We start from the raw sequence: 27683 nt of genomic DNA, 5'->3' as shown, positions 1-27683 counted from the left end.
AATCTTCATAGGATTTCTGGAGTTCTGCTTTCATTGTGGCCAACATGATGCAAGAAACCTTAGTGGCATCTTTCTCATGGGTATTGTACTCAGCAATCTCCTCAGGAGTAGCAGTTGACTCATCGATAACCTTTAGCTCCTTATCAAGGACATACTCTTTTCCCTCATAGCGAGTAATCATTCTGATGTTCCTAATCCATTCATTGAAATTTGAACCATCAAAAGTGATTTTCCCACACAAGTTCATTAGGGAAAAGGAGCCTGTAGGGTTTGAGCCAGTAGCAGTGTTGGAAGACATCTGAAAAGAAAGAAAGACAAGTTTTATTAGATAAAGAGTCCTTAATAAGTCACCCAAATGACGTATTAAGGCTAGGACCCAACAAACTATTTATAGTTGGAAGAGGGATGCCGTAATCCAAGCTATAAAATATTTGAAGGTAGGTAAATGACGATTTACTAATTTGCACCACGAAAACGAAATAAATTATTAAGTTTTATTGGATTTGAAATTCCTAGATCTTTTTGTTGGATTAGTGTCTAAGTCCATAACTATATTTGGTATGTACTTGACCCGATTGGCATGGTCCATTTGGGTTGCATGGCATCATGCATTTGGATAGACTAAAATGAGAGAAATAACACTTAAGGTTTATTAATATATTACAAGTTCTAATATATAAATAAGATTATTTAATTAGTATTGATCAAGAATTAATTTGGAATTAATTAAGTGATCAAAAGGAGACTAATTAAATATATGGGTTGATTGTGTAAATCATCCATACTTGTATAGTGGGCTAATGCTCCATGGATTATCAAGTTAGGCTAAAACCCATAGGATACTCCATGGATGCTCCATGGTGTTTTGTACCCCATGGATCATGGAAATGAAAGGCCATGACAATTAGGGTTTACATGGTGTAACCCTAATTGTGACACACTATATAAGCATCTTATTCTTCCCAAAATCGGCGACCATGAGAGACTATGTATGTATGGTGAGGGCTAGCCGATTTGATAAAGTGTATCATTTCTCTCAAGTTATTCTAAGTGTATTTTGATGTTGTGTGAACCACTTGAGGTATCACACTTAGGGCACTCGGCTCTTAAGCATCAAGGAATCAAGCTACATAAAAAGGTATGTCTTCTAACTTGTTTTTATTACCCAAGTATCAAAGATTGTATGCTAGATAGGGCAATACCTTGGAATATTCATATTTGCATGTATAATAGAGAAAACATAGATCCAAGGTATTTAGGGTTGCGTGTACACTTAGGAGTGTTAGAATGCTCATAACCCTGCAGTGGTATCAGAGCCTAGGCTTGTTTTCTTGTTATACTTGCAAAATCTGCTTAAAAATCGAAGTTTTTTGCGTCTGGGCAACTGACTCGGCGAGTCCATCAGGTGACTCGATGAGTCCATGCCTTAAAAGTGTTCAAATCGATCCAACTCGTCAAGTTGGTTCATGCACTCGACGAGTTGGACCCCTAGACAGCATATCTTCAACTGTTTTGGCTGGAATTGGACTAGGAACATTACCCTAAGCTGTTTTTCAACTTATAAACCTATTTTTGATGTGGTAATGTTCATGCTAATCCAATTTCAAAGATAATTATCAATAGACTCATGTTTTGTATTAGTTTAATGGTTAGGCTAATTTCATGAAAAAGTTTGATTTGAATTATCTTGTTCTTATGAGTTGCTTAGATTATTAGAAAAATTATGTGATAATATGTTTTCAATCCAAATTAATCTAAGAGTTGATTCTAAAATGTGTTTTTGTAACTTGTCCTCAAGTTATGTGAAAAGTCACATTTAAGATTCATAAAACTCATAAAGTTTTCCATAAGTTATGAATAAGGAAGAGTCACATTCTTTTAATGGTTTAATGTCTTCCATAACTTGTCCTCAAGTTATGGAACTTGAAGAGTTTTTAATTAAAACTAGTTTAAACTCATAAGTTATGGAATTGAATAGTTTTGAATAGTTTCAAAACTTTCCCTCAAGTTTTGGAATTTGTAAAGTTTTCCCTTATGACTACTTTAATTCCAAGTTAAGCCCTTAGAATTTTAGAAGTTAAAATTCAACCCTTATACTTTATAGTATTATAAGTTAATAATATATATATATATATATATATATATATATATATATATATATATATATATGTATAAGAGCAAGTCAGTCTTACCGTTAGTAGGCCTCATTCACGAAGCCGGTCTATAAGGGGGGTATAAGGTTACTGCCTATAAAATGGCAGTTTAATGGGTGTCCACTCTCACCCACCGCTTCCTTGACTGGTGGAGGGTCGTTAGCCGAACGGGTAGGACAAGGACTAGAATTCTCCCTTCATTAAAAGTATTAATGATAAATACTAAGTAACTAAACACTTATAAATTCCCAATCTTAGTTACTTAGGAAAATGTGAATTTGGTGCTAACCCATGAAATTACACTTTGCACTTTGCTTAAGTCGGTTAGTGGAGCGCGTGTGGTTAACCGGCACACTAGCTTGATTTAACAAAGTAGGCAAAGGGTAACTTAATGTTTATCATAGAATCGGTGGAGCGTGTGTGGCTAACCAGCACATCGATTGAGGGGTAAATATTACGGGTACCAAGTATATTTGCATGGTTATTCACACCTTGTTTTGTGATCCTCGGCATCCCAGTCACAAAATTTGAGAGGGCACAATCGAGATTGAAACATGCCATTGAACAGTTCAATGAATCTCAAAAGATCTAGGAGTTTCAAATCCAAGTAAAACCTAATTAAATTATTTCGTTTTTATGGTGGAAATTGGTGAATCGTCATTCACCTACCTTTAAATATTTTATAGCTTGGATTACGGCATCCCTCTTTCAAGTTATAAAAATATTGTGTTGGGTCCTAGCCTTAATATTTCATATTGGGTGTTATATTAAGGACTTTAGATCAACTATATTGAATATCTCCCAAAAGATGTCTAGTTCAGACATCTATGATCTTCCCAAATCTCTTGGAACTTCACTTTCTCCACCTCCTCCAATCCCTAACCCACAAGTTCAAGGTCACTCAAGCCCTATTGGCAAGCATAGTCTATGTGTGACTGCATCTTGGAAATGAAGTCACATATTGACAAGCCGGGAGAGTTGGGTGTCAAAGTCATAAGAAAGTTGGATGTTAAATCACTTTCTAAGTCACATAGTGAGTTTCCTTGGGACTACTATGAAACAGACTGTGACATGACCCTTAATGATCTTATCTATTTGCTAGGTGCTGCTGAATCGGCTATGATTTGGAGCACTGGTAAAGCAAATTTGATTAGAAGATCAACTTCCCAAACTTCCATGGACATTGACAATGGTAACATTGAAAATCCAGAAAAACTTTCTCTTCCCAATGGAAAGGGATTGGCCATAGTCAACTCGGTTGACCAAATGTTAAAGAGAAAGGCTAAGTTTGCGATAGTCCCATGTACCATTCCCAAAGAGTCCATATGTTTCTCTTGCCAAAGGAAGGGGCATTGATAGCGAAGCTGCCTATTTACCTGAAAGATCATAAGGTTGATCAAGTCAAGAAGTTTGACTCTACTTTAGGTAAAGTCCACTATCTAACTCTGCTAAGTTTCTATTCTGAGATTCTTATTACATGATGTAACTGGGTCACATGTTGATGTTTTAAGAATCAAAGAAAAGTGAGGAAGCTTAAGCTGATTCTGATCGCAAAGATGGATTTCGATCGCAGGGTTCGATGATCAGAATTTTGAGTTGTTGCTTAAGAGTTGTCATAGATTGCTTAGGAATAGATAACAACATAGTTTTTCATATGCATTTGCATTGTAAGGATAAGTTTTTCCGCAAGTTTTAAAATAAAAGAAAAAGTTTGATTTTATTTATTTTAAGTATCCTTACAATGGCACTTGTGTAAAATTGTTGTTTATATGATTCCATTGATAGCAACATTGGAAAATGAATTTGATTCTGTCGTTTGTGGTAGTGTCATAATTTATCAAATGAGGAAAGATTCTCATCAACCAAGTTTCAGTTGGATAGAAACTTGGAATCATGCAAGTTGTATAGTATGGTGAATGAGAATTTTTCATCTTAGGAAACATTAAGACCAAGACCTTGTTCACATGTGAGTCAAGTGAAGGACTAAGGGATCGAGTACACATTCGTGTGCACTGGTCAAGTCCACCACAGAAGATCGATAAGACTATTCGTCATGATTTACTAAATTTTAGTAAATATGATTATACTTACAGGTTTAAGTATAATTCTGAAGCATTGGAAAAGTTTCGATGTATGGCAGAACGAATAAGAAGAATCAAATTTGGCAGAAAGACAAAAGTTTCTCAAATCTGAAAATATGGGAGAGTACTTTAGTATCATGTTTTGTGATCATCTTAATGATTAAAGAACCATATCACAATTGGTCTTCTAAGGACATCTTAGTGCATTCTTATGGCTAAGAAGAGGAGTCATGGATTGTTGAAATGGTTAAATCAAGAACATGAGTCATACTTCGTTCCAAAACAAGTCTTAGAGTCATACTCCAAGATTGTAACTTGACCGACACATCTTAAAGAAGGTTTATAACACTTGTCAAATGTAAGAGTAAAAGTTTCCTACTCTTGTACATTTGAAATTGGTAAGTTGTGATGTTTTGGATAAAACAAAGACCAACTAAGGCCAATTGTGTGAAGTGTTTGTCTTGATAAAGAATCCGCACTATCTCTTGAATATTTGGCAAAATAGTCTTATATGTCAAGAGGACAGTGAGAGTCTTAAAGATCCTGAAAGAATTTCAAGATCTAATCAAGAATAAAAACCTGTAGTTTGACACTAGCACACGACGTGAGGTTTATAACCTATCGTATTGACATATTTCTATTTCTGTGCCCATTCCAGTTAAAGTTGGCTTTGCATATGAGTTCTGAGAGTTCTCAATTGGTTGCATAACAACTTGGAAGCAATGACAGGCCCGTGTGCTGCCAGGTGGCAAGAAATTAAGATTGAGTTCAGTCCATATGAGTTTGGATTTGTCATTATCCTTGTCATGTGATTATGGTTTTGACAAATTCACATGGATAAGAACACATACACCATAAAATCTAAGTGGCATAAGGTTTCTCTCCGACTCATGAAAATGATGGTGAGGAAATGCTTTCACTAAGTAGATTTTAACTAGATAACAGTTGTGATATTTTCATTCTCAAATTCGTTAGTGGAGCGTGTGTGGTTAACCGACACACTAACATGGACTTGTGAGAAATGGCAAAGGTCTAAACAATTGGGACTGTGATTACGGCATCCCTTTTCATAGTTCTGAAATTGTTTAGACACACATGTGTACTATCTAAGGAAAGGTGTATGATTTTGATAAAGTTTTATCAAAGCATATCGTATCAGAAATCTGAACTTTGGTAAGAAAGTCAATAAAGTATTGATTTCTAGAAGTCCAGTTGATTTCTAAGTACATGTCAAAGCTAGTGGGAGCATAAGCGTTATGCTAATAATCATCATGTTAGTGGGAGAATGATAATTATGATAAGTGTTGCAAGTTAGCAATGTTAATTATATAAAACAAAAGGTTTCAATTGGGTAAAAGTTGTTTTGCTATAATTAAGGGAGAGGAAATTATACTTCATTTCAAATCTAAAAGCTTAGATCGTGAGATTTTAATCAAATTTAGTCAAGTATATATATGAATGTTATGTTGGAATGGTTCAACATAAGGAAATTCTATATATGGGTCCATTATTTGCGTTCTAAAATTCGATTATGATTACGGCATCCCTTTTCATAATCTGAATTATGAGAACTTGGCAAATAGAAATAGAAATATTATAGCAGAAAGGCTGGTCTAGTATCATGTCTTTATGTGAGACATCATGAATCGTGTCCCATATGTTTCGGATATAGGATCGATTACATGTGTTATAATATTCATCCTTTCTAAATTTTCCAAATGCTCAGGGCATTAAGAGGGGAAAAGTCTAGAATTGGATATGACTAATTTGATTAAGCAATTGTCGAGAACAATCTAAGGTTTACCCAAGATTGGTTGCTCAGGGACAGTTGGAAGTATAGTGTGAATTTTTGGAAAGGACCATTTTAACATATTCTGAAAAGAGGCAACTCTTGTTCAGAAGTGATAGTCAAAATGAGAATATGGAAATATTCCCATAGGTGGAAGTTATTCATTAAATCTGTGTAAGATTAGGAAACTTAATGCAAGAAGGATGTTCAAAGCAATGTACTTTGAATTTGAGACTTCGTTTCCATGGAATGATCTCCATTGGAATACTATGTAATGTTTGTTGACAAGTCTTTGTGACTTTGTGCATAATCATTACAAGAGGATTAATGCATATAAGTTTAGAATCTAACAGATTTAGGTTAATGGAAGGATTTGGAATTCTTGCATTTGCGGTAAGGAATTGGGACTGTGAAATGAGAATCATTAGAATTATGTTCAATCAATCTATTTCACAAAGTAAAGATCATAGACAAACTTAGTATGCACACTTGGTGTATGACATAACTAATGTTTAGACAAACATAGTGTGCATACTTGGTGTATGACATGACTAGTGTTTAGAAAACATAGTGTACATGCTTGGAGCATGGGACAACTATTGTTTTAATTCAAGTATAAAGTTGATAGTTTGAAACAGTATGCAATGAATAGTGTGTAATCAATATGATGATAAATAAAAGGTGTTTTATTTATATTCATAAGTTCAGAGACCATATTGGATTCGATTATTCTTGTGTTTCACTTTGCATGTTTTGACTTCCAGAATAACTAGGTCGTTCTTCCTGAATGACGAAGTTATTCAAACTATCCACAGACGGTCATATGTTGGAAGTAGATATGAATCAAGACTGTCATGAGTTGGCTTGTAGATGTCTAAGTTGTTGGACATAGCAAAGTGTGCTACAACACTCATGAGTGCTCATAAGTTCTGAGTATTGGATTCAACACGCGCTCATTTGAATCACTTCATAGATTTTATCACGAGTGATCATGAGACGATAATATCTTATATTCTTCAAACCTAGAGATATGAGTTGTTACTATGAGTTGGTTGTACATTGATTGCACGAAAACGCATTGGTAACTCGATGTTATAAAACGTGCCTTTGTGTATGATTCAACAAGTAGTAGAACAAGCCATATGAGTCGAAGTTTATCCATTCCTTTTACCTTCAGGATAAAAGCGATATCTGTGGGCCCCTCGATGATTTAATGATGACACATGTGAGTGCTTGGCCAAGCCAGGACTGATTTGATTTGTTCAATCAGTTAGTCATCATAAATCGGAAATCGGGAAACAACAAATGCACTGAGAGAATGATTGATAATCCATGTCTCAGTCCATATGATATCTAGAATGGAGGAATATATGATCCATTATCTAATGGACAAGTCATTGACGAGATCAGAGTTCAGTTACAATGTCAGAGTTCGACATCAGCTTAAAGAGCTACGATTGCCAGTCGGTTTTTGAAGTCATACTCAATAATAGTTTTAGACTTATCCAAGTGGGAGACTGTTGGATTAATGTCTAAGTCCATAACTATATTTGGTATGTACTTGACCCGATTGGCATTAGGGATGAGATTTAGAACCGGAATCGGACCGGAACCGGAATCGGACCGGAATCGGAACCGGTTCTATATATTCCGCCGTTAGAACCGGAATAAATAGAACCGGTTCCGGTTCCGGGTTTAAAAATTTGCTTTATCCGGGTTCCGGGTAATCCGGGTTTGGGTCCATCGGGTCCGGGTAAACTGGGTCTAAAAATCGAAACCGGTGTTAGGAACCGGAACCACTTTTAGGGCCGGAACCGATTTTTGTGAAACGTTTAAAAGATGCATATCTCATTCGTTTCAACTCCGATTGACATGCGGTTTTTTCCAACATGTAGTTTAGAGTTTGTACATGATTTTAGACTATAAATTTGCCATTTTTAGTTTTTTATTCATTGACTTACAGTCCCTTAAAGTCAAAATATGAAAGCTGAAAGTTTTTAGTTTTTCAGTTTTTTTGTATTCTGTGAAAGTTTTATAACATGCATATCTAATTCGTTTGAAGTTGGATTGACATGTGGTTTTTTCCAACTTGTATTTTACAGTTTGTACATGAGTTTAGACTATAATTTTGTCATTTTTGGTTTAATATTCAATGATTTACAGTCCCCCAAAGTCGGGATATCAAAACTGAAAATTTTCAACTTTTCAGCTACTTGTTTTTGTACTTTGTATTTTGTGAAAATGTTAACACATGTATATCTCTTTCGTTTGAAGTCGGATTGACATGCGGTTTGTTCCAGATTGTAGTTTAGAGTTTGTACATGATTTTAGACTATAATTTTGTCAATTTTGGTTTCATATTCAATGAGTTACAGTCCCCCAAAGTCGGGATATCAATATGAAAATTTTCAAAGTTCAACCCATTAAGTAGTAAGTAATTACCAAAAAATTCCGGGTTTTCCAGTTCTAAACCCACTTTATCCGGTTCCAACATACCCACTTTGATGTTTCCGGGTTTTCCGGTTCTAGACCCACTTTACCCGGTACCGTACCCGGAACCGAACCGGAACCGGTTCCTATATACCAGTCCGGTTTCCGGTTCTACAAAATCCCGTTAACCGGTTCCGGGTTTTCCGGGTCCGGGTCCATCCGGTCCGGGTTTGGACCCACTTTCATCCCTAATTGGCATGGTCCATTTGGGTTGCATGGCATCATGCATTTGGATAGACTAAAATGAGAGAAATAACACTTAAGGTTTATTAATATATTACAAGTTCTAATATATTAATAAGATTATTTAATTAGTATTGATCAAGAATTAATTTGGAATTAATTAAGTGATCAAAAGGAGACTAATTAAATATATGGGTTGATTGTGTAAATCATCCATACTTGTATAGTGGGCTAATGCTCCATGGATTATCAAGTTGGGCTAAAACCCATAGGATACTCCATGGATGCTCCATGGTGTTTTGTACCCATGGATCATGGAAATGAAAGGCCATGACAATTAGGGTTTACATGGTGTAACCATAATTGTGACACACTATATAAGCATCTTATTCTTCCCAAAATCAGCGACCATGAGAGACTATGTATGTATGGTGAGGGCTAGCCGATTTGATGAAGTGTATCATTTCTCTCAAGTTATTCTAAGTGTATTTTGATTTTGTGTGAACCATTTGAGGTGTCACACTTGGGGTACTTGGCTCTTAAGAATCAAGGAATCAAGCTACATAAAAAGGTATGTCTTCTAACTTGTTTTATTACCCAAGTATCAAAGATTTTATGCTAGATAGGGTAATACCTTGGAATATTCATATTTGCATGTATAATAGAGAAAACATAGATCCAAGGTATTTAGGGTTGCATGTACACTTAGGAGTGTTAGAATGCTCATAACCCTGCACTTTTCAGATACATTGAACTTTCAATGGCATGTTTGAATCTCGAATGTGCCCTCTCAAGTTTGTGACTGGGATGCTGAGGATCACAAACAAGGTGTGAATAACCATACAAATTGAATTGGTACCCTTAACTTTTTATCACCTAATTGATGTTCCGGTTAACCACACGCGCTCCACCGATCTATGATAAAATTAAGTTACCCTTTGTCACTCTTACTAGTCCTTGTTAGTGTGCGGGTTAACCACACGCGCTCCACTAACGACTTGGTAAGGTACAAAGTGTAATTTCATGGGTTAGCACCTATTTCACATTTTCCTAAAGTAACTAAGATTGGGAATTATTAAAGTGTAGTTACTTTATAATTTCATTATACTTTTAATGAAGATTAAGAGTCCTTGTCCTACTCATTCGGCTAACGACCCTCCACCGGTCAAGGAAGCGGTGGGTGAGAGTGGACACCCATTAAGCTGCCATTTTATAGGCAACAACCTTATACCCCCTTATAGACCGACTTCGTGAATGAGGCCTACTAACGGTAAGACTGACTTATTCTTATACATATCTATATATTTAAACTTTTAATATAATAATAGTATAAGGGTTGAATTTTAAACTCTTAAAATTCTAAGGTTCAATTTGGAAATTAAAGTATTAGGGTGTAAGACTTTAAAAATTCCAAAACTTGAGGGCAAGTAATGAAACTATTCAAGACCTTTCATTTCATAACTTATGAGCTTAATGGTTCATTAAAATGAACACTCTTCATTTTTATGTAACCTCTTATTCTTTAATGACACTTTTAAAGAAGTGACTTTTGGTTATCCATAACTTGAGGACAAGTTATGGATTCCATGATTAGCCATTAAGATCAAGAATCATACTTACAAGCAAGTTACACATAATTCTTATGATCTTCTAAAACTCATAAGAACATGAACATTCATATCAAAATTCCAAGAATCATATTAACACATATAAAACATGGAATTTTGATATTATCCATTGTAAATGGATTAGCATAAGCATTACACCATCTAAAACAAGTTTTTATAACACCAAAACAGTTTAGGGTAATGTTTCTAGTCCATTTCCAGCAGCAAAAATTGAAAAACTGCACTCTGCCTGGCCAACTCGTCGAGTGCAAGAACTGACTCGTCGAGTTGGTTGAAGATACGCTTGGACTCGTCGAGTCCCTCTATGAACTCGGCGAGTCCCCTGTGCAAACATCAAGAATTTTGATTTTTTCAGCTATTTTGCATCAAGTATCAAACAAACAAGCCTAGGCTCTGATACCACTGTTTGGTTTTGAGCATTCTAACACTCCTATGGTGTACATGCAATCCTAGAAACCTTGGATCTATGTTTGACTAAGATACATGCAAAAATGATTTTTCCAAGGTTCTTAATAACTTGCAATACAAAATTCAAGTAGAATAACATACCTTTTAGAAGCTTGGATTCCTTTATGACTTTGTGATCCTAGCACCCCAAATGTGATGCCTCAAATGCTTCGTACAACACCACAATTCTTGGAATAACCTTGAGAGAATTACACTATACTCAAAATTGGCTAGCCCTCTTACTTGATTGTAGTAGTGCCCATTTTGCTAGACATGGACCCTTTATATAGTTGTGACACAATTAGGGTTACACCATGTAAACCCTAATTGTCATGGCTTTCCATATTCCATGATCCATGGGTTTGTAACCCCCATGGACTATCCATGGAGCACCTTATGGGTTTTAACCCAATCCATACAAACCATGGACCATTAGCCCACTATATAAGAATAGATTATTTACATAATCAACCTCATATATTTAATTAGTCTCTTTTTAATCACTTAATTAATTCAAGATTAATTCTTTGATCAATACTAATTAAATAATATTATTAATATATTAGTACTTATAATATATTAATAAACCTTAAGTGTCCTTTCTCTCATTTTGGTCTATCCAATTATTGCAATGTCATGCAACCCAAATGGACCATGTCGGGTTGGGTCAAGTACATACCAAATATAGTTATGGACTTAGACACTATATCCAACACGCCCAGCGTACGAGGCTCGGTCGACTTGGCTGGGTTGACTCGACTGGTTTGTTGGGTTTGACCAATTTTGACCAAATGGGTATTTTGGGTAATTGATATTAATTTTAGATTGGGCAATGTTTTGATTATTAGGTGTCGGGTAGAGCCGGTTTTTGGAGCAGAGATTTATCCAGCCTGTGTACGGACTCAGAGGTGAGTTCTCCTCACTGTAGTCGTGGGTCGAAGGCACCAATACCGGCCCACTAGATTATTTATCCTGGTTATAGGATAGTGTTATGCTAGTATCAGATTGAGTACTAGATCTGTATGGTTATCTGTATTTTTTGGTTTTGTGTTTATGTTTGGTTGGGTTGAGGCGTTCCTGCTTTGTGCTGAAGGCCAAGACACCCGGGGCGGTCCGAATAGATTGTAGGCCCTGCGAGGCGGTTCAGTCGTCCCGAAGGCTCGTAGAGCGGTCCATATAGGTTGTAGGTCCTAAGAGGCGGTCCAATCATGCTGAAGGCTCATATTTGCATGCTTGTTTGTTATGTTGTGTGATGGTACTTTGGGGGAACTCACTAAGCTTTGGCTTACAGTTTTAGTTTATTGTTTCAGGTACTTATGAGGATTATGGGAAAGCGAATGCTTGATCGTGCACACCTTCCTATTTTCATGATATGGATTTTTGGGACACTCTAATATGACTTTACTTTTGAAACAATGGTTCTTTTGTAAACAATGATGGTTAATGGTTGTTTTTGAAAATTTAAAATTTTTATGATTTTTGGAGTGTTACACTTTGTGCTTACGGTTTTATGGTTTAAATTTTTTTTAGGTACTTCCAGTGTTAAAGGGAAGGGCCCGGCTTGACTGCACAGCATGCCCTAAATATTTTTTCGCACTGAATACTTTCGATTTACTATGGTGTTTGAGAAACACATTTTATCATGTTTAGTTTTGGAATAAATGGTTGTATATGTCTTGATGGTTTTAAATGAAAATTTTATTGGTGTTTTTCCAGCGTTACAAGTTGGTATCAGAGCCTTGGTATGAGGGATTCGGGCACACTCTCGGGAGTGTTTGAGCTCAAAGTGAGGAATTGATAATATTTTTGAAAGAAATTAAATTTTCCAAAAAGATTTTTACAAAAGAAAGGGGTGTGATGCGTGCAATCAGTCGAGCTCAAGTAAGTGATTCCCAGAATACCCATACATGTTGATATGTTATATGTTATGGAATGTTTTCATGCTAGGATAAGGCTAAGGATACCTTCAGGAATTGCATGATATAATGGCCTAATTTGTGATGCCTTGTAGCCTAGGTGTAATTGGATGTTATGCCTTATTTCGAATCTATGTTGGTGTAAGTATTTGCTAAGTGTATGTTTAAAAATTGTATATAATTAGGATCATATATCCATAGAACGACTGATTTAGCCTTATTTCATGTTCCTCGTCTGGTTGTGGGCATATGGTATAATCATTTATTTAACAATCTATTTGATCCCATGTTGTGTATAATTTGCATGCATAAGGCAACCGACAGTGTTGATAGAAGTTCCTAGCATCGCAAAAGTTAGTGAGTTGGGAGATGCCTTTTTAGGTTTTGTAGCCTATTGAGTGTTACTGCTCGAATTCTACTTGCTTTGTGCTTTGTGGGACTCATATTGATGTGAGTTAACTATTAAATGAATATGTTAAGTTACATGCTGCAAATGTTAAATTATCTTAGAGTGATTGATTTGGCTCTATTGCGCAGCTCTCATCTGAGTCTAACCGTTGTAGGGTAGAGTCTTTTAGTTGAAAAACTATTAAATTTTGGTTGCATGTAATTGTATTCATGAAGTAGTTAGCTGACATTACTAGGAGTTTTTCAGCAGTTGATGGCAGGGTGAGGTGGGGGCCCTAGGAGAGCCTAGGAAGTGCTTTAGTGCGATTGGTGCGCTGTTTAGAGGGCTTTTGGGAGTATCGGTATGAAGAGGTGACTTAGAAGAATCGGGATGATTCTTGAGGAAATTATGGATAGGTGTCGAATGTAGTATTGGGCCCGTACTACTAAAAGCACATGATTCGTACTCGAATTGAGGAAAGTCACAAGGATTCTGAGAAGACTGCAGTGTTTTGATTATTGTATGGTTGATTTTCAGCATGGTGATGAGTACTCATGGAGGAGGTTTTGGTTCTGGCTCTGGCGTCGAACCAATGTAGGAGTGGATGTGGGAGTTTATCTTGTCAGAGATCACTCACGGTATTTTGGATCAGAGTCATGCGATCTTAGGTACAAACAAGGAGGGTATCATGGAGCTGTTGGATGAGCGGCTTGGGGATTTTCGTACAGAGATTGTGGTTGGTTAGATCGGGGAACAGATGCTCTCTTTCGGGAGTTTAATGCTTATGGATCCCCAAAGTTCTTCAAGAAAAAGGACCATATCGCTAGTAGACGGTGGATTGTTGACATGGAGAATGCTCGACGGACTAGTTTTTTCCCGGAGGGATCGAAGGTAGGATTTGTATCTAGCCTTCTAAGGGATGGAGCCCGCCACTGGTGGGAGGAGGTTGGTCACTCTTTGGGAGCTGAGGACGTGGTGGCCATATCATGGATTGATTTTGTGATGAGATTCAGGGCAAAGTTTTCACTGCTCATTGAGGTACACCAGTTGGCGAGGTAGTTTCGGGACCTTCACCAAACGACAGAGAGCGTGGCGAAGAGCAGCGCCACGTTCAGGGAGAAAGCTTTATTGGTTCCACAGTATGCAGCGGATGAGAAGAAGAAGAAGGCATCGTACCATGATATGTTGCGGGATGATATCCTCAAGTTTGTGAGCATGTCCAGCCGCAGGACCTTGGAGGATATGACTGACAGAACCCGAGAAAGGGAGGTTGATTTAGAGCTTTTGAAGAAGCAGAAGCCATTTCAGACATGGGCAGTGGAGGGCTCAGGGAAGAGACCCAAGAATTTCGATTTGCAAGTTAGCAGTCGGTAGGGTCGGGGCCACTGCGGCAAGTGCAGGACACTGCACGATGAGGTGTGTCGATTTAGAGGTATGGGCTATTTCAAGTGCGATGGGGGTATGGGCTATTTCAAGTGCGATGGGATTAGTCATATCAGCAGGGATTGTCCCCAGGGGTTGAGTATGATCTATTTTCATTACAACCAAGTGGGCCACAAGAAGACCGACTGCCCAGGATTGACGAGTGGAGCGGTGAAGTCACCTACTCCAGCTACACTAAGGATTACCGATGGTCGTGAAGGTAGGGCAGAGGCTCCAGCAATGAGGATCTGATTGTTTTAGTTGCAGGCCATGGAGGCCTGAGCTCTGTCAGATATTGTCGCAAGTATGTACCGTAATCGCTTCCTTCATGCCCTTATTAATTATGCTTATGATTATGTGATTGTGTATATGAGACATGAGGTTCGAATTATTTAATTATCTACCTAAGGATCGTAGTTTCTTTATGACTGTCTGGTTATTATTTTTCGAGGGGTTTTCAAATGCCATTTTTGCATTCCGAGAATCATGTTTGAATGGTATCTAGTTGAGCCGGTTGTAGGCATCAGATCGGGAGGCGACGGTCATTGATAGGGTCATTCCTAAGAGGAGGGGAGCTGAGTTTTCTGCTTGTAGGATTAGTCGTCGGATTGTTTCTAATGATTTCAGTGAAATGGGTTTCAAGTTAGTTGCCTTATAAGTCGTTTGGATCTTCGAGTTGGGGATTGTAGAGACCCTACATAGCTGTGAGGTAAGAGGGATCGATTTGACTCATGCCTTTAGAACGTGGCCAATGCATTCCGAAGAGGTTCTGCTCAATAACAGGTGGAGTATTGGGTTGATTGGCAGCCCAATTTTGATATCTAATTATTCTTTCTTCGTCATCGGTTGAGTTGTCCGACGATTTTGGAGTGGTATCAAGGGTAGGTGCTTTGGAAGCATCAATCTTTCGTCAAGCTTAGCGAAGTATTTGTTTTGGTTTTGGGATGTATGTACCCTTGATTTCTTGGTCATGGAATTTTATTCTTGCGAGCTCCGGATGGTGATGATCTTGAGTAGTGAAATTATGGACGAATTGGGAATTCGAGTAGTTATGAAGTTGGCAGAACATTGTCAAATATAAGTGGGGGAGAATCGTTAGGATTAATGGGAATATCTCCAAGTGCAAGTCAACTTGAAGTTTCCTATCCAGGGTCAAGTGGATAGCCAGTTCTGGTTGTGGTTTGAGCTGAGGCTTATGCAAGGGATTATCTTCAGTGGTCAGTTGTTATCAGGGAAGCAAATGTTGGGAATTCGGATTATCTCGTCCGAGGTTGTAATCATCGGTAGTGGCGCATTTTGGATTTGAAGTTAAGTTCAGGTTAAGGATTTTGTTAGGACCTCTCTGCCTGTTCTTGTCTGATGACGGCTTTGAGGTTCGAAGTACGACCTGAACGCCTAGTTGGGTTCAACAAAGTTTAGATTTCCGACACGTGTTGATTTTTGGCGATGTATTCACCTGGATGGTTGACAAGACCATGGGTTGGTCCCATGACAGTGTGGAATTGTTTTAAGACTGCGGGGTGGCTCGTAGCATTCACTAGGTTGGCAGGCAGCTATGAAAGTTTTGTAAGACTGTGGAGTGTCCTGAAGCATTCACAAGGTCGATAAGCTATTATGGGAGTGTTGTAAGTCTACAGGAAACACGAAATTTATACTCGAAAAGAAACTATTTCTCGATACACTACATGTTCTTTGTAATTAAAAGGTTTATGAAACATAACCATTCATCGAAAGAGAATTACTCGCTTAAATAAAACTATCTAACGCTCACCAAAGAGAAACTAATTGTCAAAATGAATTATTATCCAAATAAAAGTATTCACATCCTAAACTACAGACCCCAAACACTAAAACATAAACCCTAAACCCTAAATAATAAACTATGAATGAAACTATTTTGCAAAATGTCATACGATTATTTACATACATTAACGATATATTTAAATGGTGATTGATATTTATAATGCATTTTGTGTTATTTAGAATCATATATGTTATCATGAAATAGAAATGATCTATTTTCGACACAATGAATCTAACATATGAAAACACATATACAACCTACACAAAAGTGACGAATACATTCTTCGTCGAAAAAAATGAATCGTTGAATGAAAACTAATGCTTAGTGATATTTGTCAATATATTGTTTTTTATTTTTAATATGACATGTTTCCTAAAACAAATTAATCATTGATGAGAATACAAATGAGTATATACGTAAAAAAATATATATAAATCACAATGGTAAACGAAATCAGTTGATATATTTCCCAACTCTAAAAAAACATAATCGCCTTTAGAAACTAATTTCTGAAAGATATTATTCGCACTTATCGCTTACGCGGATAAACGACTAGTAATTTAAATTGATCTATCTTTCCATAAATTAATTGAATTTTCAGCTTGTTGGTTGTATATAAAATAACAAATAAACTATGAAAAAAATGAAAAAGACAAAACTAATTGGATATCGTGGGCTTTTTCAGGCTGCACTTTATGGGCATGCTGTCTCAGTAACTTTTATGGGCTTCTTTTATTATTGTTTAATATATTGTTACTTTGTTAGTTATAACTTACGTGAAATAATTAAGAACAGACAATAAATGTTTGGTGACACTTGAAGATGAAGCAAGATATAAAGAACGCTAATATATTGTTATCATTATAAACGTGTTAGGTGAGTGTTCACAAGATATATAATTTGTCTATGTGTTAATAGGATAAAGAAGGGTCATTGATGGATGATAGATAATGTAATTTGGATTACTACTTTGTTGATGTTGGATACACAATTACACATCTACACTCACGTGCCTTTGAAATAATTGCAACAGAAATATACAAGAATCAGTTATCTCATTTATTACGAAATCATTAAAATCCAATATAAGAATCAATGAAATTTGAAGAATTTCAGAGCTCATCATGACTTGAAGCAGATGAAAACGAAGGGAATTCAACTTTATTTCCACAAGGTCTCCCATGAGGAAAAACCGGGCATTCGATGAAATTAGAAGCCGATGCATCGACACACTGGTACACTTGGTATAATTGGTGGTACCCTGACGAGTCAACATTGCACTCTATAAATGGGGCATAACCCACACTCTTTGTAATTGCATCTTTCATTTGTCCCATTGTATGAAATTTCCCATCAGTGGGTTTAATCCCTACAATCAAAATGAATAAAACGCTTGTACTTTATGCATAAATTGTTGTACATAATCCTTGCATCTTTTACTCTAGTGCCCATGTGTAGAAATGCATTAAATAATAAATAATACCATGTCCATTTAACTCACTTCCTGTGATGGTTGTATTCTACGATGAGTGAACAGTTTCTAGAGTAAATTACATGAATGGTCCTAGGGTAATTTACGTGTTTGGTCAAAAACTTATTTTTTTAATTCGAAAGGTGTCTACTATTTGTTTTTGTAACGCGTTTGGTCCCTGTCTTACTTAAAAAAAACTATTTTGCCTTTGATTTTTCAATTTATTTAAATAAACACACCTCAACCCCACCCCTCTCACCTTACTTTACCTACTCATCATTTTTCCTTATTTAAATAATAGTTTTTTTAGGCAAGATAGGGACCAAGTGCGTAATAAAAACAAACAGTAGCGAGCAAGCGCGTAACAAAAACAAATAGTAGGGACTTTCCGAGTTAAAAAAATAAGTTATGACCAAACATACAAAAATAACCTTCCGATTTTTCCCTATTAATGAATAATTTTACTTTGTGTAAGTAGTTGTACTTTGTGCAAGAAGGGTTGTACATTATGCATAAAAAGTTGTACCTGCACTCTCAAGAGCATGGAGGAGGTTTGCTTTTTTCTTGAGAGAAAGGGCGGCTTCAAAGTAACCACGCTCGTCAAAAACCGATTCAGCACAAGTGCCGTGTTTTTCCCATTCGTGACGCCAAAATTTCAAACCGTCGCCACTCGGGCACGCAAGTGTAGGCCATTGCTTTTGTAACACACTTTCAAGATTTGAAACCTATATATACGCATACACATTGTATGTGTCATATTTGTTATATTTAGTGACATTTTTATGAATTTTAAAAAACGTTATGAGTTTGGAATTTTTAATACCTTAGAGTCATCGAAAGGGTTGGAGGAGTCACAGTTAGAAGGATAGGAGCCATCTTTGTAATTAGGCCAAAGCCCGTGGATGCTGAAATCCTCTGCGGGCTTCCCGGTTTTTGGATAGCAGCAACCACGCCTTGAGTCACAGTAGGAAGCTGGCCACTACAAAATTTAATTGGTTATCATTTAATCTAATATAAAATTTTCATATATATGTTAAACCATTTAATTAGTAATTCATAGAAACGTGTTTGTCGCCAAAAGATTTGTCATATTTAGAAAAGTAAATCATATTTTGGCAAATTAGTAATATTCTGCCAGTTTATTGAGTATCGATGACAAGAGTTTGCAAATAAATATGTAGCGATAGAAATCACTTGGCAAAATACAACGAGAAATATGTTACAAATAACCTCTCAAATGTTTAGCAATTAAATAAAAATACTTGAAACTACTGTCACACAAGTCACAAAAGTTACATTTAGAGACGCCATTAAGCATGTGCATGGAAATATTAAGAAGAACAAACCTGTTGAACGAAGTAAAAGAAATCGAAGTCTTTAGCAACGGTTAGAATTGCAAAAGATTGTATTACCAAAAATAAGATAAAAAATGCACTCCCATTCAGTTTCATCTTTCTTTAGATTTAGTTGTAGTTGAAACAAAGATTTAGATATACAAGATAAGATGTTTATTCATCTATATATACGCAAACCAGAATATGCCTTCTAAGCATTCTCTTGTCCTATAACCTTGCTTGTTCGTATTGGACATTGCTTCAAAATATATATATATATATATATATATATATATATATATATATATATATATATATATATATATATATATATATATATATATATATATATATATATATATATCAGGCCCGGTTTTAAGGGGGTGGGGCAAGAGGGGCAGCCGCCCGGAAAAAATTAAAGTTTTAATTAAATTATATATTTAATAACTAAATATATATGATTCAAGATATTACATAAGCTTTGTGTAACCCACTTGGCAAAGAAGTCGGGGTTCAAATCTTCTTCACTTCATTTTGAATTTTTAAATTAGAGGTACACATTTGTCTTTTTGCTATATATTTCATAAAAAAACATCTCCTAGTAATATGTTTAACAAATCAATTTTCAGAAGTTACGTAATTAGCCCTTAAACTTTTTATAAAATTCAATATATTTATTTTTAATAAATTTATTTACTTTTAAGTTACAAAAAAAATTAAGTTTGTTTTCCTTATATATTAAAAAAATCTATTTAGGGCCCTATTTTTCTTCTTAGCACAGAGCGCTTAAAATCTACCAACCGGCCCTGATATATATATATATATATATATATATATATATATATATATATATATATATATATATATATATATATATAGAGAGAGAGAGAGAGAGAATTGAGATCAAAATGAACATTTAAAAAGAATAGGGACCCATGAAAACTTTTTTTTCTACACAACAAACATATGTGCATTTCTACGTATGTTATATGCGTATAAAAAAATCTTTTATACGCAACCTATATGTACATTTGGTATTTTGCATATGAGTATTCATATGTAACTGCATAGTACTTTATACGCATATGAGAAAAAAAATCATTTTTTGCTAAAAAAATTCAACGAATCTCTTAATTGTACATTAGTATTATTATGGTGTTTTTTTTAAATGTTGTGTAGATACTAAATATATGTATTGTAAAGTTTGCTTTATACAAAATTTATTATGTAATGATACAAATGATACATTGTATTTTGCTGTGATTAAAGAAAGTAAACATTTTAGACACCATTAATATGTTTGGTAGATAAACTTTAGTGCAAATTGAAGATAAGCTATATTAAAGAAGGAAATACTTTAAAATCAAATTTCCCAATGTCTTTATTACGAATTTAATAACAGTCGACTTTAATAACAAGTCCAATAACTACTGAATTTCTTATTTGATTATAACTAGTTAATCCATTAAACATTATTTTGAAAATACGTTTTGAAGAGTAAAAAAATTGATCGAAAAATGTTTGTACTTAAAAATTTGTGAAATGAATATGATATTGTATCAAACAAGTAATGAAGGCCATATAATACCTATTTTATTAGTTTCTTCAACATCAAGTAATGTATGCCATAAAGAGCAAGGTGTATGCTATTTGCAAATGAACCCTTATGGCTTTTGCGTGCACTCAATACGAATATTAGTTGAACGAAAGAGACATGTTCTAAATTTGGCAAATTCAATGCCGATTATTACTAAAATTATATTTTTTTATAACGTGCATTGCGTTTCAAGTAACCTTATATCCAAAGTGTCGTGGCATGCATGGTCGTTAATCAAAACTGACCTTAAATTAAGTCGAAGGGAATCTTAGTAACACAAAGCATGAATTAGCTTTTGTTGAGTGTATTTATCTTTGATTCTAATTTTAGACAAATTGTTTAAAAAGCGTAGATACAATCTTGCAAAGGGTGATTAGAGCTATATTAATGTCGTATTCAAGAACATGATTATTTGTCTGAACAAACGTCAATCATATTCCTTTTAATGACTAGATTTCCTTTATGTTTTCGACCATAAATTATGTAACATGAACTTTTCGACCATAAATTATGTAACATGAACATGGTGCCCCAAAACTCCCTGGCTTTCTTTAGGCTATGGGGTGAGATTTCCATTTCACTACACCTTTCAATAGCTTGGCTTTCTCTAGGCTATGGGGTGGTCTCCATTTCACTACACCTTTCAATAGCTTGCCACCTTGGTGCCATATCACTTTTTTTTATCATTTTCCTTTTCATCTAAAAAATTATCACATCTTACTACCTCTATCTTTTAATGTTTAAGGCTCTTATATTGTATGAGTGAAAAAAAAAAATAATAAGGAAAAGGAAAAAAATTAGGTGAGGTTGTGTTATGACTTCTCACCGTGGGAGGAAAAAACGAAGGGTTGGTTTTCAACTCACGCCCCTCCACCTTCACGCCCCTCCACCTCAGTCCTAAAACTAGAACATGAAATACCAATGCATCTTAATTATTCTTACCACGAATAATAATAATGTATCTTTTTATCTAGATCTGTACAAAAGCAGTATTGAATTAACCCGATTTTTTTAGGACCGGTCTCGGTCTATACCAGTTATTTGGTCTCGCGGTCTTTGTATTCATTTTTTTAGTCCGGATTCAATTTTTACGCTTTGCTTTCGGCTTTTTTCCTAGTACAGTTTTACTTTCCCGATTTGGATAGATAAAGAATTATGTTAGATTGGCGGTAGGTGGGAGTTGAATGATTTCGTAAATGTCTGAGTTATGTTGGAATTATATTGGTATTACGTGGAGTTGGGTGCTTCATAATAGGAGTGTGAACATTTGGATAATTTTACCCTTCCAAGATACTATAAATAAGTAATTGTTAGGTTAGTATAACCACACTTAAAAAAAAAAAAAACTCTTAATTCAAAATAATGGTTGCATTCCCAAAGGATATTGTTGTATTTGTTTTGTCATACTTTCAATTGGGCAATGTTTGAGAACCTTTTGAGTTGGTTCAAATGGCTTGTAGGTTGTAGCGAGTGTGCTGCAAAATTGTGGCGATTTATATACGAGTAAAAGGAATTATGTCCATACATGTCATGCCGTTTTCTCAAGTCCAAGGCATCCGATTGTAGTTAACAACAATTAAATAAGTTCATGTTTAAACTAACTATAAATTAAATTAAACTACTAAACACTCTAAAGGCTCCAAAATGTTCTCTTTCTCATAGGGTTGCTTGGGGGGGGGGGTCGATTTCACAGAAGGAGGCTAAATAAGAATGGGATGTGAGGCTTATAATGATGTTTAAATATGAGCCAAAACCTAAAACTTAGGGTTTGCATGATCCTCACGTACGCCTTGCGTACGAGGTGTACGCCCAGCATACTAAGGCGCGCCCTAGTAAGCTTAGCGTACACATGTACGCTCAACGTACTCCCAAAGTTCAAAATTATCAAAATGCCACTATGGGTCCTTTTGCACTCCTTCTTTTACTTAGGGACCAAAATGCAATAAATTTCAATATAATGGTCAATAATGAAAGTACCTCAAAACAAGATGTTACAGAATTAACCATGCAAAATCCCATGGTCCCCGGATCAAGTTACGCTTGATATTCACGAGTTCCATTTCATTCTCAACTATACTCTAAATTGATGTGTCAGTTAACCACACGAGCTCCACCAATAGAATATAAAAAGAATGTGCAATTTTCATGGATAATATGAACTTCACATTCTATTAATGAAATGGGATTTTGTTTTATACTTGTATTTAGAATACTTTTTGATTAACCATTATCACTATCAAACCCTTTCGGTAACTTCATTCTCAAAATACAATAGGGCGATGAGGGTGGTAAGCATGAAGCATATTAAAAACCGACATCATTATGAATCATAAAGACCTCCTTAAATCCCTACATCAGAATAGGTGAGGCTAGTCATGGTAAGACTAATAATGTCAATATTTAAAACGTACGATGACGCATGTGGTAACTTTTTTCATACATATATAAGATACAATTCTATATATATATATATATATATATATATATATATATATATATATATATATATATAAAGGGTAAATTTAAAACTCATTAAATTTAGTTGTCTATTATTAATTATAATTAATTGTGAGGACGCAATGTAACAATTAATAAATCACGAAGGGTTAATATTCAAATTTATAAATCTCTATTATAAATCATATTAAATAGTTAAATTCACTATTTAAATAATAAATAAATATTCAAAATTAAATAATCATATCCAAAAAAATATTTATCAATTTTCCAGATTTAAAATATTTTAAATTTGGTATATATCCATATAGACAAATCTTCAAATTTGAAAAATAAAAGAAAAGGAAACCCTAAACTCGGCAGCCCCACGTCATGGGTATAAACCCCCACGTCGTGGCCTGCGATTAAAAGGTTTTTAATTACGAAAATTTTAATATTTCTTCTTTCATTCAATTTTAAACAAGCCTTTACAGAAAGTATAAATCTAGGGTGAATGTAATCATGACACACTAGCTCTGATACCATTGTTGGGTTTTCTACGCATCAAGATATACCTAAGTGTACATGCAACCTATGGATCTATGATTTCATGCTAATTACAACTACCCTAGAAAACATATATACAAAGAAGAAAAACACACCTCTTATGTAGACCTTGATCTCCATGCTTGAAATCTTGATCCTCCATGAAGTTTCTTGGATGAGAAGACCCAAACCAGAATCCCTCTAATGGTATCACATCAATGACACCAAAGAGTGTAATAAAAATAACTAGGAGAATGATCAATCACAAACCCTAAGAGGGTTAGAAATCGTCTGTAAGAAGGGTAGGAAGAAGGGTTGGCGAAACTTCAAGCCAATGTGTATGGAAGAATGAAATCCCTAATGCCCTATTTATAATCTTTGATCCCTTCTTAGGTTTTGTACTCCTTCCCATGTGGGATGGAATACCTAGAATTTCACTCCTTTTTCCCCATATGGGATGGAGTGATTTTCATCCAACCCTAATTCCATAAGGCTCTGGAATATTCGTGATTAACCAACTATCGATTAATGAATATTCAACCCTTTAATTAAACTGTTGATATATTCCCAAAATATATTTCCTATTAGTTTCTAATTAATTATTAACAATAATAATTAATAAACAAATTTCTCCTTTATTTATTCTGCTCAATTTGGGTCTTGAGGGTGACCCAAAAGGACCCTGTTATTATTAGAAATATTATCAATAGTTAATGACATTTGACACTATTTCCAACACTCGCTACCCACCAAACCCTTTTGTGGAGGGAGCCTAAACCGCATCTCTCCCAACCCATCTTCCCCATTTTCCTTCTTTGATTCAACCCTCCATCGGTTTCTGGAACCCACTCAACACCCCTTTCTTTCTCTCTTACTTTCCTCCCGATGCTCCATCTTCTCCTTCCTGGTCAAATTCGCTCAACAAAACCGCTACAATTCTATCGTCCTTAATGATTGTCATACATGATTGAATTTGATATGTTCTTCATCAACTCATTGCCAGATTTTGTACTTTTTAGTTGGTTCCTTTAAGAACAAAAAGCAAATTTAAGCATATAAGAAATAAGGTCAATTTGAAAAAAATAAAAAACTTGTTTGTAGAAAAAATGGTCAAATCGACATACCAATAAATTAGGGAAGACTTTAATTTTTTTTTTCAGGGTGTTTTTTTGTCTTGCAAGTGCAAAATATGAGTTGGGAGGAAACAATCACAAAGAATCTCGTTTATGGAGATAGATGAAACCGAAGCCGAGGAGATCGTCGAAGAGATCTTCTGCTTGAAGAAAACTAGGAAACCAATATTATTTGATAAACTCATGAATTAGATTACTAATATAAGTAAGAGGCGAACCACGTATGAGAAGACGTCATAATGATTGTCTCACGTACGATGTCGTGAGCAAAATACGAAGAAATCGGTCATAATGACTATATGTATAAAAGATAATAAAAACTTATTTTGTAAAAAAACATTAATGATAAAACATATACAAACTAAGAAATATATTTTTCCCCTTAACCTCAAGTAGCCAACTATAATGACTAAATATGTATAAAAAACAAGTTCAATGGTTAAATATAGATAAAAAAATATCGACCAAATATATACAAAATAAAAACTATATTACACCGTTACATTATTTTTGATACATTTATTTAGAAGAAAGGATAAAATGTAAAATGTGATAAAACTAGAAAACAATAAAATTGACTATTTGTAAAATATAAATCTTTAGTAATTCCTTCCATAACAATTTTCCAACCAATCATCAAACGCCCTACGCATTTAAAATAGTAGCTCACCTTGCTGATGGTTATTTTTGGCAAAAAAATAAATCTACATATGCCCTTGTTAAACTGTAAAATATCATATTTGTCTAAATTAAAATTTAAATATCATATTTTCATCATTTCTAATCTTTAAAATATGGTATTTGTTCAAATATTTTTTTAAACATTTTATAATCAGCCTTTATACTTAATAATCATTATAATTAAAAAAATAATAACTAGATTAACCTTATTGCCCCTAAATATTAATACCCTTTTTAACATATATTAAATCGATAATTAATTACTTTAAAACACTATCCTCTTGTACAAAACTCTTTCATATTCACATAACAAATAACCAATAAATTAAACCTTTAATAACCAAACACAACCACATCTCAATTAACTGATAATTTTTTTACAATATATTTGATATCTTTAAAGATTCATCAATAACATCATCTTTCAAGATTCATCATCATCATCATCATCATTATCATAACTCTCACCCAACATCCATGTCCTAGCTCAAGAACTTCTCAAACCTTTTCTTGGTCTAGAAATGCTAAATAGAAAAAATCTCAATGTTGATTTAACTGTACTCAACAAATTTACATGATCCCTCTTTCCTTCTAGTCTCCGCCACTCCTGATGCCGCCTAGGATCTACCCCCGATTGTCTTAGGGTGCACCATGCACCCCACATGCCTCATTAAACCTCAATACATCCTTGAAAACTAACATGTTTCACTTGTACAAGTTCTTGATTTCGTGTTCATGAATTCACAGGTGACTTCCACCAACACCCACCCTTTGACCTATCCCCGACAGAGCGGCATACCCATTTTGACTCATGGACAATGGTAATGGATAATGGTTCAACAGCGGTGACCAGAGTTACAAAAGACTTACAGAACTAGTTAAATCAGTTGGAGTAGAAGTGGCTTGTGTCACACATGTAAGGGTGACAATTGTTATCATGTGAAGAACATAAGAGAAGGAAAGTGTTGTGAGGGTATTCCATAGATACATAACATCGAGCTTCTTCCCATTCTTTTATATTTTGATCATTTTCTGATCGCTTTGAATGACTAGTGTTGGTGTTTTGGTGTTGCAATTCCTTCCTTAGGTGAAATGAGACATGCCCATCCAGTTATCACAGTTTTCAACGACCTAGGTAGCAACAGTTTGGTGATTTTAGTGTCACCGGGACATTTTGTGTAATCGGAACTTACATGTGAGCTAAAGGGCTTCGTAATTTGTACTCTAATATATTTTTGGGCATGTGCGGAGTGCATACATGTATAAGATCAAATTAGAAGTCGGTTTGACAACAAGTTAGGGGTCCGGAGGCAGCGCCCCTAGCGGGGTCCACGGGGCAGAGCCCCTGGTTGAGGTCCGCTGCCAGGTCAGCAAGCGGGTTCGAGGGGCAGCTCCCCAAAAGGGCTTTGGTTTTGACAAGTGGATATATAGTGGAAAAATAAAATCCTGGAGGTGATTATGGTAAAACTGACTAAGACCATCAATTTTGAAAACCATTGATTTACTCATTAATTTTGGATTCCCTTAACTTGTTTCCAAAGGAACCCATGAAGGCTAACCCTAAAACGAAACCCTACATATTGTTTTCTATATAAACGACTATCCTTTAATGGAGAAGAGAGAACCTTTTAGCTCTCGTTTTTCTTCATACGAACTTGAATTCTCTAGCGACTTGCCTTACGTTTTATGTGTCTAGATTCGTAAGTGTCCCATTGGGATTATCCTAGGCTAAATTTCTTCTAACCCGGGCATAGGGTAGAAATATCAATTCAGGAAGTGTTTACACGATCCAAGGGGTATCCCGATCTCTATTATAAACCCTACCCACTTTCTAACACAGTTGATATATATCTTCTCACCATCACCTATTTCAGATTTTAGAGACTATCCTACCCATAAAACCCATGTAACCATTCACTACAAGCTTCAACAATGAATAATTTGTATTGTTTTGAAGCCATCCTCCCGATATCTAACTCCCATCTTTCACTTTTTCCAAGAACTCGTTTATAGTTTTATCAGTAGATGTTCAAATAACTACTCTACATCTTCTAATTTTTGTCTCAGTTTGTCCGTAATCCTTTAAAAACATAATTTTGAAAAAAAATTCATGTCATCTATAACAATAGCAAAAAGTCGAGGATCATACACCTAGATTATCCCAATCCTACTACCCTCCAAATT

At 35.2% G+C, this 27683-nt stretch overlaps 1 protein-coding gene across 1 annotated transcript; it reads right to left on the bottom strand.

Annotated features, from left to right (window-relative positions):
- Nucleotides 1–17234: 17234 nt before the first annotated feature.
- Nucleotides 17235–19317, bottom strand: LOC145169479 (ribonuclease 3-like). Its single transcript, XM_079088034.1, has 4 exons — nt 19119–19317; nt 18596–18751; nt 18299–18497; nt 17235–17670 (listed from the first exon to the last, which is right to left on the bottom strand). The coding sequence occupies exons 1-4, from the start codon at nt 19221–19223 to the stop codon at nt 17414–17416; spliced, it is 717 nt and encodes a 238-aa protein (XP_078944160.1). The 5' UTR covers nt 19224–19317; the 3' UTR covers nt 17235–17413.
- Between the last annotated feature and the right edge of the window lie 8366 nt (nt 19318–27683).

This window comes from Lactuca virosa, chromosome 4 (assembly GCF_052849685.1).
Source record: "Lactuca virosa cultivar CGN04683 chromosome 4, Lactuca_virosa_CGN04683_v6, whole genome shotgun sequence".
NCBI lineage: Eukaryota > Viridiplantae > Streptophyta > Magnoliopsida > Asterales > Asteraceae > Lactuca > Lactuca virosa.
Note: the sequence above shows the minus strand (reverse complement) of the source record. Positions and strands in the feature narration are given on the sequence as shown.